The sequence below is a fragment of the Triturus cristatus genome, chromosome 11, assembly GCF_964204655.1.
Source record: "Triturus cristatus chromosome 11, aTriCri1.1, whole genome shotgun sequence".
Lineage (NCBI taxonomy): Eukaryota > Metazoa > Chordata > Amphibia > Caudata > Salamandridae > Triturus > Triturus cristatus.
The window spans coordinates 1,103,492,613-1,103,514,189 of record NC_140594.1 but is presented as its reverse complement, the minus strand read 5'-3'; the positions used below and the strand labels follow the sequence as shown (position 1 = coordinate 1,103,514,189).

Sequence of the window (21,577 nt, the reverse complement as noted above, 5' to 3'; positions counted from 1 at the left end):
TGGGACCCTGTGGGTGCAGTTTTGAATGATGTACAAGAACCGGGGAAGGCCCAGCATCTTAAAAAGGGCTACTCGCCCCACCAGGGACATCGGCAGGGAGCGCCAGTGCTTAACGTCAGCCCGCAGCTGGGTCAGAGGGGCCGCAAGATTACGGTCGTAGAAAAGTTGGGGGTCTGGAGTCACAAAGATCCCCAAATATCGGAAGCCTTCCGTGGTGATCTCCACCGTGCAGCCCGATGGCAATCGGGGTGCCTGGCCCTTCAGGAGGAACAGCACTGATTTGCTCCAATTGATGGCATATCCAGAGTATTTCCCGAAGTTCGTGAATGGATTTATAGGGGGATGCCAGGTAGAGCAATATATCATCTGCATATAATGATATTCTATCATTGTGTCCCTCTGCAAATAGCAGGGGGGAGAGAGGGCAACCTTGCCTGGTGCCCCTATTCAGTGGGAAGGGTTTGGATATATAATTATTGACCCGGACCTGTCCCCATATATCTGTATTCAGTAATTTCACCCAACCCATAAATTTAGGACCAAAGCCCATACGCCTCAAAACTTCAAATAAGTAGGGCTATTCGATGGAATCAAACGCCATCAAAGCGTCCAGGGAGAGTATCACAGCGTCTTCTTCAAGAAACTCACGACGTGCTATTACATTATGAAGGCGCCTAATGTTTAACGCTGTGTTCCTCCCGGGCATGACGCCCGACTGGTCCGAGTGGAACAGTGATTAAATAACCACTATTAGACTTATGGCTAGGACTTTAGCTAAGATCTTTGCTTCCACATGTATTAAGGAAATCGGGCGGTGGGAGCCACATGCATCAGCCGGCTTACCCGGCTTCCTAAGCACTACAATCGATGCCAGTCTTTGGTCTTCCGGGAGGAGACCCTTTTCATAACTTTCCTCAAACATAGCCCGTAAATGAGGCGTCACCTGCGTGGCTACCACTTTCAAAAACTCTATGGGGATCCCGTTAGGGCCCATCGCTTTGCCTGATTGAATTTTGCTCATTGCTTGTTGAATCTCCACATCTGTCAAATCTCCCTCCAATGCTTCACTGCCTTCGTCCGACAATACCGGTATGTCACTGTCCTCGAGGATCGGCGGGAGTACTCTGAAGTGTATGAAGTGGATGAGGTGTGAACTTGTTCTAGGTTGTTCGCGAATGCGTTGGCTATATCACGTGGGTGCGTGACGTGCGACCCATCCCTGAGAGTCAACTGAGGTACCCTTCTCTCCCCTTGCTCCCTCCTCTACAGCCACGCCAGTAATTTCACGGCTCTGTCCCCTAGTTCGTATAGTCTATGTGTGGTGTGAAGGAGTTTGGTCCTCATCTTTTCTTTAGCTAATATCTTATATTCTTCTTGCTTGAGCTTCAGGCGGTGTCTAGTATCGTCTGAGGGGGCCATATTGTGTTCGTCTTCCAGTCTCTGGAGGTCACTTTCAACCTGAACCATCTGGTGTTGCCGTTTTGTGTACCCTACCCTGAGAGCTAGGGCTTGCCCTTTTATCACTGCTTTGAATGCCACCCATATCATTTGCGCTGAGTCTACGCAGTCATCATTTTCTTTAAAGTATTTCTGGGTGTGTTCAACTAGATCGTCTTTAATGTCTGGGATCTTCAGCATCCAGGGACTGAGAGTCAGTGTATTGCGCGGCTTGCACTCAAAGAGTGTGAATTCCACTGTCACTGGGGAGTGATCTGAGATGCCCCTTGGGAGTGCCCGGGGGTTTTGAAACTGGCCGATGGAGCCCGCTTGTGTGAGAAAATACTCAATTTGGGAGGAGCTTCTATGGGCATTGGAGTAATAGATATACTGTACTCCATCTGGCCGGAGTGCACGCCTAGGGCCCCTGCGAATTCGTCCATGTGTGTGCGCGGTCGTGTCGATTGCCTGGGTGGAAACCTACCTCTGTTGTCATCCATCGTCATGTTAAAGTCTCCCCCCATTACTAGCGTGCCTATCGGAAGATCTGCTAGTATCCTCCCCAGATCCGCAAGCGCTTCCCTTCCCACTGCCGGAGGGAGGTACCCTGAGACCACATTTAGTATCCTTCCCTCCCACTGCACCTCCACTACCGGAAACCTGCCCCGCTGGTCTGCCTATGTTCGCCTCACTATAAGCGCCACACTCTTTTTGACCAAGATACCTGTCCCTCGAGAACCCGAGGTGAAGTCCGCATGTACCAGCAGTTTATATCCCCATCTCCTAAGGGCCTTGCTTTTATTACCCACCATATGCGTCTCCTGGAATAGCACCAGGTCTAGGGCTTGTCTTTTAAGGTATTGCTGCACTATCCCCCTTTTGATTTTGTCCCCCATGCCATTCACATTCCGTGTCATCACTAACAAAGACACGTCCATATTAGCCCCTGCCATCCCCTGTCCCTGGGTGCGAATTTACATATATCATTGTCCCCAAACATAGATCTGCAATTGATCCGACGAAAATCTCTCACCACTCCTCTGTGCCTACCCTGATGCACACATGATATTCAATCCCAGTGATGACCTTCTTTACTGTATTGTGACTGTCTTGGTGAATCGTGAAATATGCTCTCAATTTTCCTTTAGCACGTGAACTCGAACAAAATAAACAACCCATCCCTCCTCCCCGTACTTGCCCTTCCTCCCCCTCCCTGCCCCCCTGCCAGTGGATTCAGAATTACCCACTCCCCAACTAGGCAGAGTGCCTCTTACCCCCCCCAGTGTGCTCGTGGGTGCTGACTGAACGCCCTATCACCCTCGCCTTGCCATAATAATGGAGTCATACAATGTAATGTTCAATGCCTGCTTTCTATTCCTCAACTTATGAGTCACTCATTGTCCCTGTTACTTTCCACCATAAGTCTGTGCTCGGTACCGGTTCTCCCCACGTTAAGACTCACTCTATTCCACCGCACATCTTCTCTCTCTTCTCGGCCGAGGATGTGTCTTCTTCCCAGTCTTGTCCTTGTGCGTGGCTGGGTGCACGGGTTCCTTCATTCCGACCCCTCTGCGGGCCCCCAACATTTCTCCACCCTTCTATCCAATCCCAGGCTTCCTCTGGTGTGGAGAAGAACCACGTCTTCCCCTCGGATTCCACTCGTAGCTTTGCAGGAAATAACATTGCGTATTTCACTTCACGCTGCCTTAGCTCTTTTTTGACCTCCATAAAACTTCGTCTTTGACCCTGGACTTTTGCGGTATAATCGGGGAAGAAGGTGACCACACTGTTGTCAATTTTCAGCGGGGGATTTGTTCTGGCCGTTTGCAGGATTGTGTCTCTGTCTCTGAAATTGAAGACCTGCACAAAAAGGGGGTGCGGAGGGGCCCCCGGCTTAGGACGACCCCCTGGCACCCGATGTGCCATTTCAATGGAGAAGTAGCTAGACAGTCTCTTGGGTTGGAGATGTTTGGTTATCAGCTCTTCAATGTACAGGTCTGCTGCAGGCCCTTCTGCGCGCTCCGGAACCCCCAAAATTCAAATGTTATTTCTGCGTGCCCGCCCTTCATAATCATCCAGCTGTTTAGCCATCAAGGCTTGTTGAGTTTGCAGTGCACTAACTTGCTGCTGAAGCTGAGATGTATCCGACTGTAGCACGGCTGTCGTGTCCCCCAGACTTTTAACTTTATCGTCCATTTTGCGAAAGTCCGCCCGGAGCAGGGATACTTCCACATTCACTGAGACCAGGGATGTGCGCACCCCCGCGATGGTCTCCATGATGTCGTGGAGTGTGAGCTCTGCCTGTGGTGAAGGGCCGCGTTTTCCGCCTGTTGATTCCGGCTGCACTGTGTCACGCCCCTCTCCCGCCTTGCTCCAGGCATATTTGGCAAGTTTAGTTTGGGGCGAGGCCTTGGGTCCCCTTCCACTCGCCATTTTCGCTGGGTATCTCGTCCCCTGTTTGTGGCCAACCCTGGTATTCTCCGCCGCCTGCCCGGTGGAAACCTTCCCTCGGTGGCCTGTTGGTTTTTCCAGGGGGGCGGCCAGTTATTAGCTTCTAGCACTTGACTGAGAGTTGGGAATGCTGATGTAGCGCCGGTATCTATTGCTCTGTGGCCCCAATTTACGCAGGTCTGGGCCTTAACTTTCACTGGGGTCCCCTTCTCTGCAGCTGAATAGCTATGTGGCCCCCTCCTTTGTCAGGATTCCCAATGTCTTCCCCTCCTTCTCCTCCACTCCGTTGGCTGTTGTGGTCTCACTCAGGCCTCCCACTCCATGTTGTAATTGTGAGTTTAGTGTCTCTGTGGGGGTGGGACTGCTTATCTTGTTCAGGAGCCCTCTGTCGATTATTTTCCAGCACCTGCTTTATAATGTCCGTATTGCTCATTCTGTGTCCTGTTGATATGCTAAGGGTGTGCAAGGAGGGGGGGGGAACGGGTGCCAGCCACCTGGTGAGGCCGTACTTCAGGCTCCGGCCGGGGCCTCGATTTTGAACCGGCCGTCCGTGTCTACTCTCGCCGCACCCCCGCCCCTCACTCACCGTGCCTCCGATTGCCAATGCATTCTCCGCTGGGTCCGATTCCACCGCCCTCCCTTTGAAGTGGGAGTAGGCGGTCACTCCGTGCCGACGCTCTGGATTTCACTGATACTGCCGTCCGCGCCTCTTCTCTGGGGCTCAATCTGACGAGCACAGCGATGTCGCCATCTTATGTCCTCCGTCAGCCGCCCGTCTGGATAGTACGCTGTTTTCTGAGCCCCTCAGGTCTTCGCTATGCCGCTACTGAAGCCTCAGAAGTGTAGGCACACTTCCAACCTGGATTCCATGTTGATCGCCCGATTTTTGCAGGATAGATATCAGATTTTGCGGCGAGGGCTGAGGAGCCTCTCTAGGGAGCCGCCATCCGACTCGGCTGCTAGCCACGCCCCCTGGCCTGGTCATTCTTGATCATTGTTAAACCTGTAATATTGTCATTTTTTTATTTCAGATCTGCATCAAGTTAAATGTGGGGTTGTATAGGGTTCATCCTCATCTCCATGGCTAGTCAAAGTTTATGTGAGTTATCTAATAGTCATGATCCCCTCATTTGGCTTTCCCGTTTTTTATTTGTATGTGGATGACACCCAATTTGCATAAACCTTTATGCCCGGGCATCATGTGCACCATTTAAGTCCCTGCCTACTTCAGCTCAAGGAGTAGATTGGTGACCATTAGAGCCCTGCATTGACTGATTTTGGCCTAAATATTTGACTCTAGCCCGTTACCGATCAGAAATGTAGAAGTCAAGCATGATACGTCTCTAACACTGTCAGGTCACGTTTCTGCTTCTGCACCTGGAAGCGCTTTTCACCTCCGTAAATTGGGACTTTTTTCCCTTTTGTAGCCATCTCAAGGTTGATTGGCTGACACTTAGATTATATGTTGTCTTAACTAGCTTACTATTAAGGACCCTAATATTTTTAAAGTCCTATATGAGACCATTGAGTGATCTCTGGTACTGTGCCTGATTTACTTTGGTCACAAGCTCAGATTTTCTTCTGCAGCACTGCTTCACATTCCTATATTTCACCTATGGATGGTCAATGGTTTCACATGTTAGCCTTGACACTCTGGATTGTTCTTCCTTTGCCCTTGAGAGTTGTCCCAGCTATCACGAGATTATATCAGTCATTGAAGAGCCATATTTCTGCATGGACTTGTCAAGTGGGTATCTTGTAAAGCTCTGACTATATACTTCAATGTCAAGAAAGTGTTGAGGTTCCGTGCGAGACGGGATGCCATTTTCTGAGTGGTGACGAATATGGATGAGTTTGGTATCTATGAACCGCAAATGACGAGTATAGTGGGTGTACGAAGTTTCGCTATGCAGCCACGTATGGTTCGCCTCATTTTTGGGTTCGTTCATCCGAGCCCTTGGGTTCCATTTTAGATACAGCGTCCATTTTGTTTCTTGCCCTCAGGTAGCCAGCGAACGGGCTTCTTGTCCGCTTCGTGACCCTGGAACTCTCAAGCTTACGCGAAGGACACGTGTTCCTTTGAGGTGACTTCTATGATGAGGGGAATAACGCGACTAAAGCAGATGGCCCCGCTCGAGGCTCATCTTGCCGCTCCGGTCTATTGTTTTAGCCACGCATACATTAGACACGAGGTCTTTGACCCCTCTATCGAGTTTCCTTTATTGCCCCAACCCTCTTTTCTAACCTGTTGTGCATCCTTGTCCTTTCCTTACATCTGTTTTCCGTCTTTCCTCTTAATGCGTTTATGGTTAGGATGGAATGTGTTTATCGCGGAGGGGATATGTTTTTACAGTTGGGAACCGGCAAGACTGTTGTAATTATGTTCCGGCCTCTTGAAACATGAATGCGACCCTTTTGCAGTTTATTGTGGGAACTGAGTTGTAACCTTTGTTCACCATACTGTGCTATGGCCGAAACCTGTATAAAAGGAGCGATCCACTTCTACGAATTTGAAGCAGTCTCCGAGAACCTACACGTTGTGTACTTCTTGTGACCTCTGTATCCCTGCAGTAAATAAACGCTGATCTCTGACGTCGCTGGAAGTGTCCCGTGTCTCTGTGTTTAGTACGCCAGAACAGGTAACCCGCGAAGGTTTCAGGTGTTGTTCCCTGGCACCGCTGGGTCTTAAGAATAACCCAGTCCTTCAGTTGGCGCCCAACGTGGGGCGACATCAACGGTACCGGTCCAAAGCCCGACGATCGTGAGGAACTTCGTGTGAAATCTCCGAGGGAAGGTGCACCCCGCTTCATCGATCCAGTTGTCGAAATAAGTGGCCCGACGTCTTTTCCCGCGAAGATCCCCGCCTCCTGACGGCTGCGACGGACCGATGCCCTGACTGTCGACCTGTTTTGGCGCCTGGCGTAGTCCTTTGAACGGCGAGACGATCAACGGGCCTTCCTGGTGACGCCATTGTTCTTTCAGTTAAGTATTTGTGGGTCGCTCCCAGTGTTGCTTTGTTGTTTGCATGGTTCCATAGCATTCGTGGTTCTTAGTTGTTGGGTTTTATTTGACGATTGCAATTGCCAAAAACCGAGGGTCTTGCATTTTTGCGAGGACATCGTAATCCGATAGCCCTTGAAGTTTGTATACTCGGTTAGTGTGCACGATGCCTGGCTGTAGTACTTTGTTTGGGTTTCTTAAATGTTGCAGCATGGATTCCCGGCTGGAGGATTCATGTCCGATACCTCCGGCTGGAACTCCGCTTTACGAGCTCTATAGTCGCCATGGCGTGGGTCCTATCGTATATAATGCATATTGGGTTCGTTACACTAAAAAGGATGGTGTCCTTAGTTGGCCACCTCATGGTAGTTTTGAGACTGCCATTTTAGATAACTTGGAAGCTAAATTATTTAAAAAGAAAGCTAGGCCGGCCATGTTTGATTCCTTCCGGTTATGGCGGAAGGAGGCCAAACAGAAAGAAATCAAACAGAATAAGAAAAATAAACGAGAAGGTGTTATTACGGTGATGCGCAATGCAGAACAATATCAGTTAGATAAAGATGAGAAAGAGCAGGAAGTTAGTGCTCGGCTTCACCACATGGCAGTGGACAAATGTTATCCGGCGCTACCTTCTACGACCGATAAGGCAGGAGAAGAATCGGTGGAAGATTCGCTTTTGTCTTATCTGATGAAATCGCCACCTCCCTATGCTCCTGATGTTATGGGTCCCGTTCGTCCACCTCTTCCTCAACCCGCTGGTTTGGCGGCTGCTGGTCAGCCCGCCGTTCCTCCCGTACTCCCGAATCCCCTTGGGCCACAGATCGTACATCCTCTTGTCCCGGCTTCTCTCCCTACTGCGCCTTTCCAAGTTCCTCCTCAGCCTGTCGTTCCCGCTACTCCTGCTGCTGCGTCTACTTCTACCGTTTCCACCCCTATGGCTGCTACGCCTGCATCTTCGTCTTCTTCTCCTTCTGTTCGTAGTCGTCTTTTGACTGCTGTTTCTTCTCTTTATTCTCCGCTTTTTGGGCCGATACTTGGCTCGACTCTTTCAGATATTGCTCAAAGACGCAGTCAGCTTCCTGATGGTAGGGAACGTGAATCGTTGGTGAAAACTGCACGTAGATGGATTCGCAACCCTGTTAAATACACCCCACGTGTAGTGTTCGAAACGTTTTCTCAGTTTAATGTGCCCACGCAACGGTTTGTGTTCGAAGAATTGTGTAAGTCATTGGAAGAGGAGTGGGACGATGATATAGCTGATGATATACCACCTGAGGTTTCCGAGCTACAGCTTCGGTTTGCCACGGGTGTCATTATAGGTGACAAAGTTCGAGAGGCTCTGGAACGCTTGTTATCCTTTCGATGTACAGTGCAACCGCGTGCGCTGTTTAAGGACGCGACCGCGGAATGGATGGCACAACCTGGCCAATATCCCATGCGGGAAGTTCCCCCGGTATGGATGCCAGGTGACGCTGCTGCTAACCCTCCTGTCCCAGGCCATTTCCAGAGGGTGTGGATACACCTCCCTTGGAAGCGATCGGAAGTTTTGCAAGTGAAGCAATCCCTACCTGATCCCCGTAAGAATCCTGCAGGGTACTATAAAGAACTGTCCCAATTGGTGGATGCTACTGTTATGAACCTAGCCGATGTTGATATGTTGTTTGGCAATGTGGTGCCTCAGCCGATTTGGGCGAAAATTCGTCACGAGAATCACGCAGCCGAGTTAGGCGGTGACTGGGCTGCCCTTACAGCGGCAGATGCCCGGCAGGTCGGTGGGGCTAAACCCGAACAGATTATTGTGGCTTTGCCCCAGAGGATAATTACCCTCATGAAAACGCTTATGCCTGCGATGCGCGTCAATTGGGACAAATTATCGGCGTGCAGGCAAAAGAGAGATGAAAGTGTTTCCGATTTCTTTACGAGATTTGAGGAAGCGTTCATTGACCATAGCGGTCAGGACATGGGTTCCGAGGGTGGTCAGCGGCTGTTCGTTGATAAGTTTGTATCGAATTTGTTTCCCGACCTTAGCAACAAGTTGAAGAATTCTGAGAGTGCGTGGGCTGTTTCTACCACTGCCCAAATATTGGCTACGGCCCAATATTACGAGAATAGAGAAAAGGAGGAAAGTGAGCGTGCAGAAAAGAAAACGAAGGATCTCAAAACTAAGGTCTTGTTGCAGCAAGCCTACCCACCGCGTCCGAATTTCAGTGATACACAGCAGCCAAACAGATCGCAATCACAGTTCTCTAGATCACAGCCGCGAAATGTTTCGCCTGCGCCTCGCCTTGTGCTGGGCTATAATCAATGTGCATATTGCCGTGGGGAGGGCCATTTGAAGTTTGACTGTCCGGTTCTCCGTGATAGGAACAATGGTGTGTCGGCTCGAGGAGGACGTAGTGGCCCTCAACAGGTTTCTCGTGGTAGAGGTCGCGGAGTTACCCAGAATCAGGCCGAACGCTTTGCGACGTCTTCGGATTCGCAAAATTGTTTCGATCGCCGCGACCTGCCGTCCGGCCGGTCTACACAGTATCATGTAGATGATTGTTATGTTGAGTGTGATGTTGATGCGGACGGTATCTACTAGGACAGCCATAGACAAAGGAAGGGAGAAGTATCAGTTCCGGTTGATCAGAGAGGGCCATATGTTGCAGTAGCCACTATGGGCGTTGTTGAGCCTTTTCTGTTGGACACTGGTGCGGCAAAAAGTTCCATCATGCATTCAAAACTCCCTGGCGCGCCTTTGTCTGGCTTAACGAATGTTTCCGTTGGATTTTCTGGCGCCCCCGTTAGTAATCCAGTTTCTAGCCCTTTGCCCCTTACAATCGGGTCTCATGAGCTGGAAGCTCCTTTGATTTTGACTACTGGTTGTGGTGAGAATCTTTTGGGTTTAGATTTGTTGAAAAGGTTACATGCGACTTTGTACTGTTCTCCTACGGGTGTTGAGCTTACGTTGGGCAAGAGCGTGATTTCCCCTATGTATTTATCGATCGACAAGCTCCCATTGGAATTGAGATCTCTTCCAGACTCCTTGTGGGCGACAGGTCCCAATGACGTGGGCCTGTTGGATATACCACCTTATGTTGTCCAACTAAAAGTTGGTGCGCGTTTGCTACGTATACCTCAGTATCGTATTTCCCTTGATGGTGAAAGGGCACTATTAGCGATCATTTATGATTTGATCGGCAAGGATGTTATTGAGGAGACACGAGGTAATGTGTGCAATAGTCCCGTGTTGCCTATTCTGAAACGAACGGATCCCTCCAAACCTCCCGTGTATCGTCTAGTTATCGACTTACGGGAGGTGAATAAAGTAGTTGTTCCGCAACTTCCTGTGGTGCCAGATATTACAGCTTTACTGACTCTGATTCCAGCCACTGCATCATGGTTCTCGGTCATCGATCTGAAGAATGCGTTCTTTAGCATTCCAATTGCTGAGGAAAGCAGAGATTTGTTTGGTTTCTCATTAGGTGGTCGTAGCTTCAGATTCAAGCGCGCTCCACAGGGCTACTGTGAGAGTCCATCAATCTACAGTCAAGCTCTTAAGAGTCAGCTTGATGCGTTTGTGTTACCGGCTGGTGCAGCCTTGATTCAGTACGTTGATGATCTGTTAGTTGCTGCTGACACTGAACAGCTCTGTAGAGCCGCTACAGTGTCTTTGTTACAGCATCTCTGTGCTTTACATCATAAAGTGTCACCTTCCAAACTACAATATTGTTGTCAAGAAGTTACCTATCTCGGTCACTTATTGTCGAAGGCGGGAAGAAGGTTGACCCCTGAACGAATTGCAGCAATTGCTCGAATGCCTGTGCCAGCAACTCAGAGAGATGTGCGTGCCTTTTTAGGTATCACGTCATACTGCAGACAGTGGATCCCGAATTTTTCACTGTTAGCGAAGCCATTGGTAGCTCTCACGTGCAAGGACGTTTCGACTCCTTTGCCTTGGACGGAGGAATGTCAGAAAAGTTTTTCTGAATTACGTGATTCATTGTGTTCGGCTCCTGTGTTAGGTACTCCTGATTACAGCAAGCCTTTCACGTTATACGTCCATGAGAGAGACGGTTGTGCGTTGAGTGTTCTAACGCAACAATTTGGTGATAAGCAGCGTCCGTGTGCATATTTTTCCTCGACCTTAGACCCGGTGGCTAGAGCGTTGCCAAGTTGCTTGAGGGCGACAGCGGCAGCTGCGGCGTCTATTCGGCAGTCCGCAGGTCTGGTCATGGATGATATGCTCATAGTAATGGTTCCGCATGCAGTTGATACTCTCTTGAATCGGACAAAGACTCAACATCTGACGAGTGCAAGGTTGTCTGGGTACGAGCTGACCCTTTTGGCAAGTCACGTACAGATCAAGCGTTGTAATGTACTGAATCCGGCGACATTGTTGCCGATTAATATGGAATCAGATGATGTGCTACCACATGATTGTTATTTACGGACTGAGGAAGAAACAAAAGGTCGTGTGGACCTGAAAAACACTCCTTTGTCAGATCCCGATGGTACTTTGTATGTGGATGGCTCTTGCTTCAAGTTGCCGAATGGTGATGTGACGACTGCGTATGCTGTAGTGACGTTGAGTACGGTTGTGGAAACTGCAAGATTGAACCAGAATTCCGCGCAAGCGGCAGAGTTAATTGCATTGACAAGAGCGTGTGTTTTGTCGAAGGGAAAGCGAGTGAATGTGTTTACTGACAGTCAGTACGCGTTTGGTGTTGCGCACAATTTTGGAAGATTGTGGAGAGAAAGAGGATTTATGACATCGCATGGTACAAAGATCCAGCACGGGCATCTCGTGAATGATCTTTTGGATGCACTCACATTGCCTAAACAAGTGGCGATCGTCAAATGTAGTGCACATCGGAAAGTGACGGATGATGTCGGTCGTGGTAATGCATTTGCGGATGAGATTGCTAAAGAAACGGCTAAGAATCTTGCGACTCGAATGTATGTCACGAGTTTAGTGAGGTGGCCGGCGGAGACTGGTATGTGTGAAAATACTGTTGAAAGTGTGAAAGCAATTCAGAACGAAGCTACGGAAGCTGAAAAGACCAAGTGGAAAGAAAGTACAGGGAAATTGGATATGCATGGATGTTGGGTTGACCTGACGGAATGCCAGAGGTGGATGTTACCAGACGCATATGTATTAGCTGTTGTGACGATGGCTCATGGGTTGTCACATATTAGTGCGAAAGGAATATGTAAGTTCTTGTCTCCTGTATGGAGGAATGATGGTATCGCTAAGTGTGCCGAAAGAGTGGTTAAGAATTGTATGGTGTGTTTGATGCATAATCCCGGAAAAGGCACCCCCACTCCACCTGGTCATTTCGCTCCTCCTGCCTGTCCCTTTGAGGTTATCCAGCTGGACTTCATCCATATGGAGAGATGCAATAATCTGAAGTATGTTTTGGTTGTGGTTTGCGCGTTCTCCAGATGGATTGAGGCCTATCCTCTTAAGAATAATACTGCCCTGTCCACAGCAAAATCCTGCTGAAGGAATATTTTCCTCGGTACGGAATGCCCCGGATTGTATGGTCGGATAATGGGAGTGAGTTTGTGGGAAGTGTAATGCAGAGTGTGTGTAAGGGCCTTGGAATTCGTCAGAAATTCCACAGTGCTAATCATCCTCAGGCAGCGGGTTTGGTTGAAGGGTACAATGGTACCCTGAAGCTGAAACTTGCCAAGATTCAAGCTACGACTGGTCTGTCATGGCCTGATGCCTTGCCTCTGGCTCTCCTATCGACCAGAGCAACCGTACACTCTCGAGTAGGGCTTAGCCCATATGAGATTGTGTTCGGTCGCCCTGCGAATATTTGGGGAGTCCTGAGACCTAGGGCTTTTGATAGTCTTGAATATCCAATGTTGATCGATTACTTGCATGATTTGACCACTAAACTACGGTTAATTCACCAACAGGTCTTTGAAGCTCTACCAGCGCAGACAGAGGGTCCTGGACACCAGCTTCGGCCAGGAGATTGGGTGGTTACCCGAAACTTTGGTCGAAAGCGTAATTTGGAGCCAAGATTCGTCGGACCCCACCAAGTCTTGTTGACGACGAGGACAGCGGTTCGACTGGCGGGCCGGAAAAATTGGGTTCATGCCAGCCACACAAAGAAGGTACCGATCCCCTTACCAACTGACTGTTGGGTGAGAACTGGGATTTCGACCGCAGAAACTGAGACTCCTTTGCGCTTTGTGCCATTTAGCGACGCTCACCCTGTGGAGGAGGATTCGTCATTGTCAGATCCACAGGTGGAGTCATTAGTAGCAGAGAACCCAAGGTCTGACTCGTCATCTGTTTCATTGAACACTGTTGCACCATCTGAACAATTGTTCGTAGAGCAAACTCGACCTGGAAGAAGTCGATACTTTCTTCGTTCAAGGACTAATAAAAATTGACAGTATAGTGGTCTTTAACGTTACGAATATTATGAACAATTACATCCTTTCTTTCTGAGTTTTTTTTGTGCTTTCCACTGCTAAGAGACTTGTAATAAATCGAGGAAACCTCGCCATCCGGGTCACCGTAGGGCCGTGCGGGTACTTCTTTCTGTTTAGCAGGTTTCTGACGTTAGGTTGGTTACTTTTGTCGATCTCTGGGAACTCCTGGGGATTGATAATCGCCACTCAGAACGAAGTGCGTCAAGTACGTCACGGACGGTTTGTAGAGGATGGCATTCTCTAAGCTAGTGGACGAAGAAAGGGTGTCAGCGCAGAGATCAGAGTTATGGAGGGTTGTACAAACAAAATGTTTTCTGTTTCAGGTGTTTCTATTGTTTCTAACTGTATCTATGTTATTGGTGGGTGGAGTGTATTTCGGAGTATCGTTGTTCTTGCCTTCTGTTTCACCTACCTCTGCTCTTAACCTAAGTTCCCTCACCACTGTTTCCCCACATTCCTTTCATCCTTTGCCTCAACATGAGCAGGTTAGGCGTGCGGAATTTATGAATAATTCCTTTATTCAACTCCTACATCAGCATCAGTTGGTGGTGAATACTACCAATTGTTGGGTGTGTGGGTTAATGCCACACACTATGGATAGGGGTATTCCGTATTTGGTCCTTCCATACAGCTCCCAGGGTTCAGCTCGAGCATTCCAAACTATGTTTTGCAGTGCACTAGATTCCTACCCCAGTCGAGAGCCACGGTCTGTCAACTTTGGTCCTGGGCCGTACCACAAGCCTTTGGCGATAGCCATAGCAGATCTGGATAGAGATGTTTTTGATGCATCACTCATTCCAGATGAAGAAGTGCAGGCCTATAAGGATCTGAGCGAGACTGAGTATAGTACGTCAGTGGGTGATAGACAACTTAAGAGCTCGTCCCCAATATGGATTGTACCGCACCTTGGAAATTTCTGTTTGCAGGGTTTGGGTCGAAATCCGAGAGCACAACTTGGGAACAGTGCTTGCACTGAAACGTACGTCCTACCGATGCTCTCCTCCCCTGTTTTTCTGACTGCTAAGGGCACCTATTTTGTGTGTTATGAACGCGCATATACATGGTTACCCCGCGATTTTTCGGGTACCTGTTATATTGCGAATCTTTTGCCTCCAACCTTCACAGTTGCTTCGGACTACCACAGAACTAGAGTCATGAGAGGCGTTATTAGCAAAGAGGATACTGCTGGTCAAGAAGCAGGAGACTTCTTTAAGGGTTTCTTGCCGTTCTGGGGACCTATGGTTAATAGTAGGAACCTAAGACAGTTGACCCGTGTGGTAGAGTCGACTGCTAATATTACTGCAAATGCCCTTGGTAATCTAACAGCTGAACTACAGGCGGATAGACTCATGACGTTGCAGAACCGTATGGTTCTAGACGTTGTTCTTGCAGATAGAGGGGGCGTGTGTAAAATTATCCATTCGAGTTGTTGCATTTTTATTCCTGACAATGCTCCAACTGTTTATCAAGCCATCTCGAAGTTGCACAAGATTTCCGAGTCCATACACGTGGACGAAGGTAATTGGACGCTCCTAGGATGGTTTTGGGGCTTGATGTCAACCTGGGGTTGGAAGATTCTAATGATCGTAGGGGCTGTTGTAGCATTTCTGTTCACGTGTTGTCTTTGTGTGCAGTGTGGTCCTGCCTTATGTGGCCTATGTGCTACGACGTGTATAGGGCGGCCATCTGTTACCAAGGAGACATTGATGGATAGAATGATGTTCCAGCAGCAGCTGAACGATCTGATGAATATTGATATAGATTCCGATCTTGACTAGTGCTTGCCTACGTGAGGGCAAAAGGAGCGTCTGAGGTTCCGTGCGAGACGGGACGCCACTTTCTGAGTGGTGACGAATATGGATGAGTTTGGTATCTATGAACCGCAAATGACGAGTATAGTGGGTGTACGAAGTTTCGCTATGCAGCCACGTATGGTTCGCCTCATTTTTGGGTTCGTTCATCCGAGCCCTTGGGTTCCATTTTAGATACAGCGTCCATTTTGTTTCTTGCCCTCAGGTAGCCAGCGAACGGGCTTCTTGTCCGCTTCGTGACCCTGGAACTCTCAAGCTTACGCGAAGGACACGTGTTCCTTTGAGGTGACTTCTATGATGAGGGGAATAACGCGACTAAAGCAGATGGCCCCGCTCGAGGCTCATCTTGCCGCTCCGGTCTATTGTTTTAGCCACGCATACATTAGACACGAGGTCTTTGACCCCTCTATCGAGTTTCCTTTATTGCCCCAACCCTCTTTTCTAACCTGTTGTGCATCCTTGTCCTTTCCTTACATCTGTTTTCCGTCTTTCCTCTTAATGCGTTTATGGTTAGGATGGAATGTGTTTATCGCGGAGGGGATATGTTTTTACAGTTGGGAACCGGCAAGACTGTTGTAATTATGTTCCGGCCTCTTGAAACATGAATGCGACCCTTTTGCAGTTTATTGTGGGAACTGAGTTGTAACCTTTGTTCACCATACTGTGCTATGGCCGAAACCTGTATAAAAGGAGCGATCCACTTCTACGAATTTGAAGCAGTCTCCGAGAACCTACACGTTGTGTACTTCTTGTGACCTCTGTATCCCTGCAGTAAATAAACGCTGATCTCTGACGTCGCTGGAAGTGTCCCGTGTCTCTGTGTTTAGTACGCCAGAACAGGTAACCCGCGAAGGTTTCAGGTGTTGTTCCCTGGCACCGCTGGGTCTTAAGAATAACCCAGTCCTTCAGTGTCTGACGTTGGAGTGCTTACAAAAAACAATTACTATAACACATGAGTGGCTGAATGAGTGAGTGCATACAGATACTTAACACACAGAACTTTGAAGAGTCAACCATCAACCGCATCTGACGCCATCACTCACCCATTAGAGACTGCTCCATCTCATCCTCGGCAATATCCACATCCATCGCCCAGAATCCGTTTCTGAAGCTTCCATTATCAGAGGGCAATAGTAGAGCACATTCTCCACCCTGAAAACATAAAACAACACCTGTGACCAACTGCAGAACAGGAGTAAGTTTAATCTGTAGGTAGATGGGAGTAAACCTACGTGCAACCTTGTGAGATAATCCTTCTGTTATTGGTGGTCAGGCCCTCCATTGTGTCTTGTTTTGTGAAGGGAAACTTGCTGCCAGACATACTGCAATATTTTTGCTTCAAATTGATGACCAGATTTATTATTTTTCATGCAATTTAGAGCAGCAAACAAATTTGCTGTGCTTTGTAGGGCATGAGGGGAACAAATCTCTCAAAGCCATATCTGCTAAGATTCACCTTTTGCTGCTGCCGTGAGCTGCGTTGGTGCTCTATAAAGGCTCACTACACACAACAGACTACTCGGGTCTATAACAAGGAACAACTTGGAACCTAGAATGTCAAAGAAGTATTCCTTTAATTAATAGGACGAAATTCCTCACCTACCAGAGGTGGCATGGTTCATCATAGGGATTCCCCGCACACTATGACAGCGAATCACTGTGCGGGCTACAACTTTCGCTCTAATCGGGAGGAGCTCTTTGGATATTTTTGTATATAATAGTATTCACTATGGAGTCAGTCAGGTAGCAGAGTAGAGCTAGTAGAGTGTAAAGAGTGCTGTGGTGTGAACAAAAATAATGTAAGCCACATGATTAAAACTAACTCCAAAAGAGACGTTAAGCTTTATTGTTGTCCTTCTTGGTCAGGATTAAAATAAGTGAATAAGCTGGGCAGCAGTCTATTAACCCTGCCAATTTATCTCATGGTCAACATGTTTCGGCCCTCACTAGAACCCTTGGTTGAGGTGTCAGGGCATTCATCAGGACCTTAAACAATTCACTTCTGCTTTCCATAAAAAGCCAAATTGTGTATAAAAAGAAAATAAAAATGCAAAGCCATAAAGAAAGTGGTCCCCAAAATGTACTAATCTAATCCACTTTTCAACGATCCACAAAAGTCTGGTGTCGCTTCTCGACTTGAAATGCCCTAGCGGTAGGCTCATGGTGCACGTTGCAATGGGCTTGGGGTAAAATCTCCCCTCTCCAAACTCCACCACAAAAACAGAAATGTAAGCAATTGTTCATTGGGTTATTGGATTCCTCTTAAAGACATTTCACTCTCGTGGTAGTTCACTTCTAGTTTAGCATCAGCCAACTGGAGATCTATGTCAGTCACAAACTGATTGCCGAGTGCTAAATAGGCTATTTGTGATGTACAAAGACTCTCTAAATTAGTGTTTCTTAAAATTGCAAACGCACTGGATATGGAGTCGCAATTAGGAAATTCAGTAAAATAACGTGTTTTGCACGTGTTAAACACCACTGATTTGAAACTGTGCTAACTTGCAGTCTTTCACAATGGGTGCACAGTATTCTGTAGTGAGGATGCAGATTCTGGGACAAAGGATATTCAGGCAGAGGACTGCTTTTTGTTAACACATTGATGCGCACGTTTATGCCACAACCGGTTTATCAAACAAGTTATTTTGAGTTTAAATATTGGTCTGGACCCTGTATTATGGAGGTCTACCCATTGCAGTGTAGCAATACCTACGCATGCTCAGGTTTTGTGTAGTTTATGCTTGATAGTTTCTGGTAGCCACCAACGCAGTCTGTGCTGCAAAATCTGGAATTTGAGAAAGTGCATTATGTAGAGTTTTCTGTAGTTTTACAGAGACGATGTTGTTTAGAGTAAATTCCCACATTTCTTTTCCTAGCAGAAGCACATTTCCCACAAGTGCTTGTTTGTGTAGACGGTACACACAAATTATAAATTACCCACCACCTACCATCTGAGTATGTGTATTGTAACCATAAAGGCCTACATTCTTTAAACATAAGTAGTATGTAATGAAAAATGTGTGATCACAGACCTAGCTGCCCAATACCCTGAAAGCACTCATGATTCAATACACATTTAGACACTCTGGTCTGAATGAGCGGCTGCCCACAGGACATTTTGAAGATGGCTGGGTGTCAGGCAACTACTATTCACATGTCTCCTTATGTTGTTAAATTTAGTAGGTGTAAACACTAAGGGGTCCATTATGATGTCGGGTGGATCGCCACCGCCCGACCGGCAGTGACGATCCACCCAACATCTTTCCCCGTCTGCCCTCCATTTACCCCCGCCATATCACAATGGCGGGGGTTACAGTGGCGGACGGAAAGACCGTCCGCCGCATTTCCGTTGGCAGGCAATCGGAGCGATTGCCTGCCGGGCGGAACTCAGGCCTTATGCCATCTATATGAGGATGCCTTGCGGAGAAGGCCTTTCCATGGCGGAAATGCATGCGGATATTGCTTTTGGGGCCCGTTGCGGGCCCCCAGGGGGGGCTGCACTTTGTGGGTACCTATGGTACCCCCCACATTGGTATGCACAAGGTGGCAGGCACCGCCCTGTGCCTGTCACGTTGTGCATGCCAATGCACAATATGCACATTTAACATTGTGATGGGTGCTGCTTACAGCACCGCCCGTCGCAATGTTAAATGTGCGGGATGCGACCGCCAGGGTGGCGGCCACATCCTAATGGGCACATTTGGTGGTCAGTCCCATTCACCGTTACGATGCCATCGTAATGGGCCCCTAAATTAGCTGTGTTGTGGTATAAGATTACAGCCACATGTGCTATGCTACACAACTTGTTGTGCTTAGGAGTCTACCCACTGAAGCAGCAAGGGATGATTCTGAAGAGGAGAATGATTAAATTCTCCCTCGCTTTCCACATCCAGGACCTGATGTTGCTAGAGCTGCTGAAGGATGTGCACGCTGGGGTGATGCGACAAATAACCATTTTTAAGGAACTTGCATATTTGGTTATTTTAGAGAAAACATTACACCAAATGTTCAATGTAGTAATCATTATTTTTTCTGTTGATTCACGGATTATGTTTTACAATTGACAATGGTGCAATTTTTTTTTTAATATTAAACACAACATATTATTTCCATTTAAACAAAGTAAATAAAACATATCTTGACATTCTAATACACATTGTCTTAGCTTTATTCTCTGTTTACGCCTTTGGCATTCACTCCCTGGTAGTAGATGAGAACGCAGAGTGGCCCTTCCTTGTACTTCTTCATTTTGGCTTCTATTGCTCCTAGACGCAGCCGGCTCACCAACACATATACTACTCACACCTGAGCCCTTCTCAGTTTCTCCAAAAGACCTTGGCGACCTATTTAATGCATTAGCAGTTTAAATTTCCTCAAGTGTATTTATTAGTTGTGCATGGGTCTGTGCCACAAAACCACTGTGGTGCACTAATTCAACCTGTTTGTTGAGTGCTCTTCTACACCTAGTTGATATCACTGTAGCCATCCTTCCTACAGAATGTCCAAAGGTTTGCAGTCGAGTGTTGTTGTGTCGGCGCCTGAACGATGATGAACCTTATGCCATTTGAGTGGCCAGATCTTTATAGCCCTAAGTCCATAAAGCCTGTTTTCACAACCTTATCGCCTTCTAAAAATCACTCTCTCTAATCTTTTCACCCTTCTACTTAATTCAGATGTTGCTCTGTGCTGCTTGTGTTGTATTTTAGCATGGGTTGCTCCAGCACAGGTAAATTGTGTAGGAGTAGGTGACCTTTTCCTCTACGCACTACGGGTTCTGATGGCATGCGTTGATCTTGATTTTCACCTCATGTTGCAATGTTTTTAGTCTGCATTAGTACAGTAGTAGTGCTAAAATTACTGCTTGTTCGCCTTTAAGTGTCTGTTGGAATGTTTATTACAGTTTCTCCATGTTCTACTCTAGTTTGCAAGATGTCTCACCCACATCCTCAGTTTCTGGTTGTGATTGGCAGGTTGTGCTGGAGTTTAGTATTCGTCTACTTCCATTATAGGCGGAAACCTGCTTGCGATTCTGACAATTCTCTACTTTCCTTATACGTCTCTATCTATCTCAGGCCACCAATAATTTCCATGCAACCTTTTCTTAGAGAGAGTCAAATATACATTTCCCTAGGGTGGGCGGTAAACTCCGCTCTGCCGGCGGAGTTTGCGGAGTTTTGCCACTAAAACTCCGCCAAGCGCCAAATGGCGGAGTTTACCGGTGCTCACTGCTCTCCTAATTAAAAGCAGAAATGTAACTAATATCTAGGGGTGGGCGGAATTTGCGTAATCGCGTTACGCAAATTCCGCGAAACGGTAAAAAATCTCCGCGAACACGCAGAAATTCTGCGAACAAGCGGAATTGCTTGTTCGCGATACTTTTTTCCTGTTCGCGATCGCTGTTTGCGTGCTCGGGGTGAAATATCTCGCGAACACGCATATTGAGAACGCGAACAAGCAAAAAATTTCGCGAAGTCGCGGAACGCAGGTTTTTGGGCAATTTCGCGTTCTCCGCGGAACGCTAAATTACCCAAATTCCGCAAATTCCGCGAACGGAGCGGAATTTACCGCCCAGGCCTACTAATATCCATGGCACGGGCGAATCGGGAGACTCGTTTCCTTAACAACATCAGTGCACATGGAATAACTGACGCCGCTATTTCTATTTCTTCCAATAGATGTCACTAGATACTTTCATAAAATATGCCATGAACAAAACCATGGATCTCTTGGCGGCGATTAAGATAAAAATACATTAGCATTCCAAATAGCTATGTTTAAAATAGCAAATCTCCCGGTAAGATTATATAGAAGTGCAAACATATGTGAGTATATAAGACATGTGTTAGTAAACGTTGCCAAGCTTCGAACAAACAATGTTCCTGTTGTGGAAGTCTATGTTTGTTAAACAGTGGGCTGTGTGCCTGGTCTTTAGAGAAGTCATCTGTGACTGTTCTCTCTCGCTGCCAGAATGTACTGAGTTCAAATGTTTCCCAAGAGCAGTGCACTCTGCACAGCTAAGTGTCAGATTAATTAGGTGCCCAAGCACATTTCATCATCAGACCCACTTCACACCCTTTTGGCTTCTGTGCCCTGTACAGTACTTTTGGAAAGGACAAGTTAAACAGAAACAAATAAAGCAGGGCTTCTGGGCAAATGCATAATGCCCAGCTGTGAATGGAGGCGAGAATACTTCTGTAAATAAAAACAATACTTTTGGAAAGGACAAGATGAACAGGAACAAATAAAGCAGGGCAACCTAAGCTCTGTAAACTTGCAACCATGTGTTTTGCTTAGGTCCCTGCACCATACCATAGCCTGCTGCAACCACCCAGAGTAGCTCCCAGAGTGACATCACTCTCACAGCAGGTTTTCCTGTCAGAGGTGACCTCGCCTCTGTGACATCACTGTCCCGCCCAGCATGAGTGTGCCCGGAGAGTTGGAAA

General features: G+C 47.5%; 1 protein-coding gene across 3 annotated transcripts in view; it reads right to left on the bottom strand.

The window, feature by feature from the left end:
• Positions 1-21,577, bottom strand: part of LOC146786078 (uncharacterized) — a 266,708-nt gene that overhangs the window by 30,061 nt on the left and 215,070 nt on the right. For all 3 annotated transcript variants that reach the window (XM_085635514.1, XM_085635513.1, XM_085635515.1), the window contains one exon: positions 16,178-16,286. In XM_085635514.1, coding sequence (XP_085491640.1) covers positions 16,178-16,286 — 109 coding nt within the window. The remainder of the gene's footprint in view (positions 1-16,177; positions 16,287-21,577) is intronic.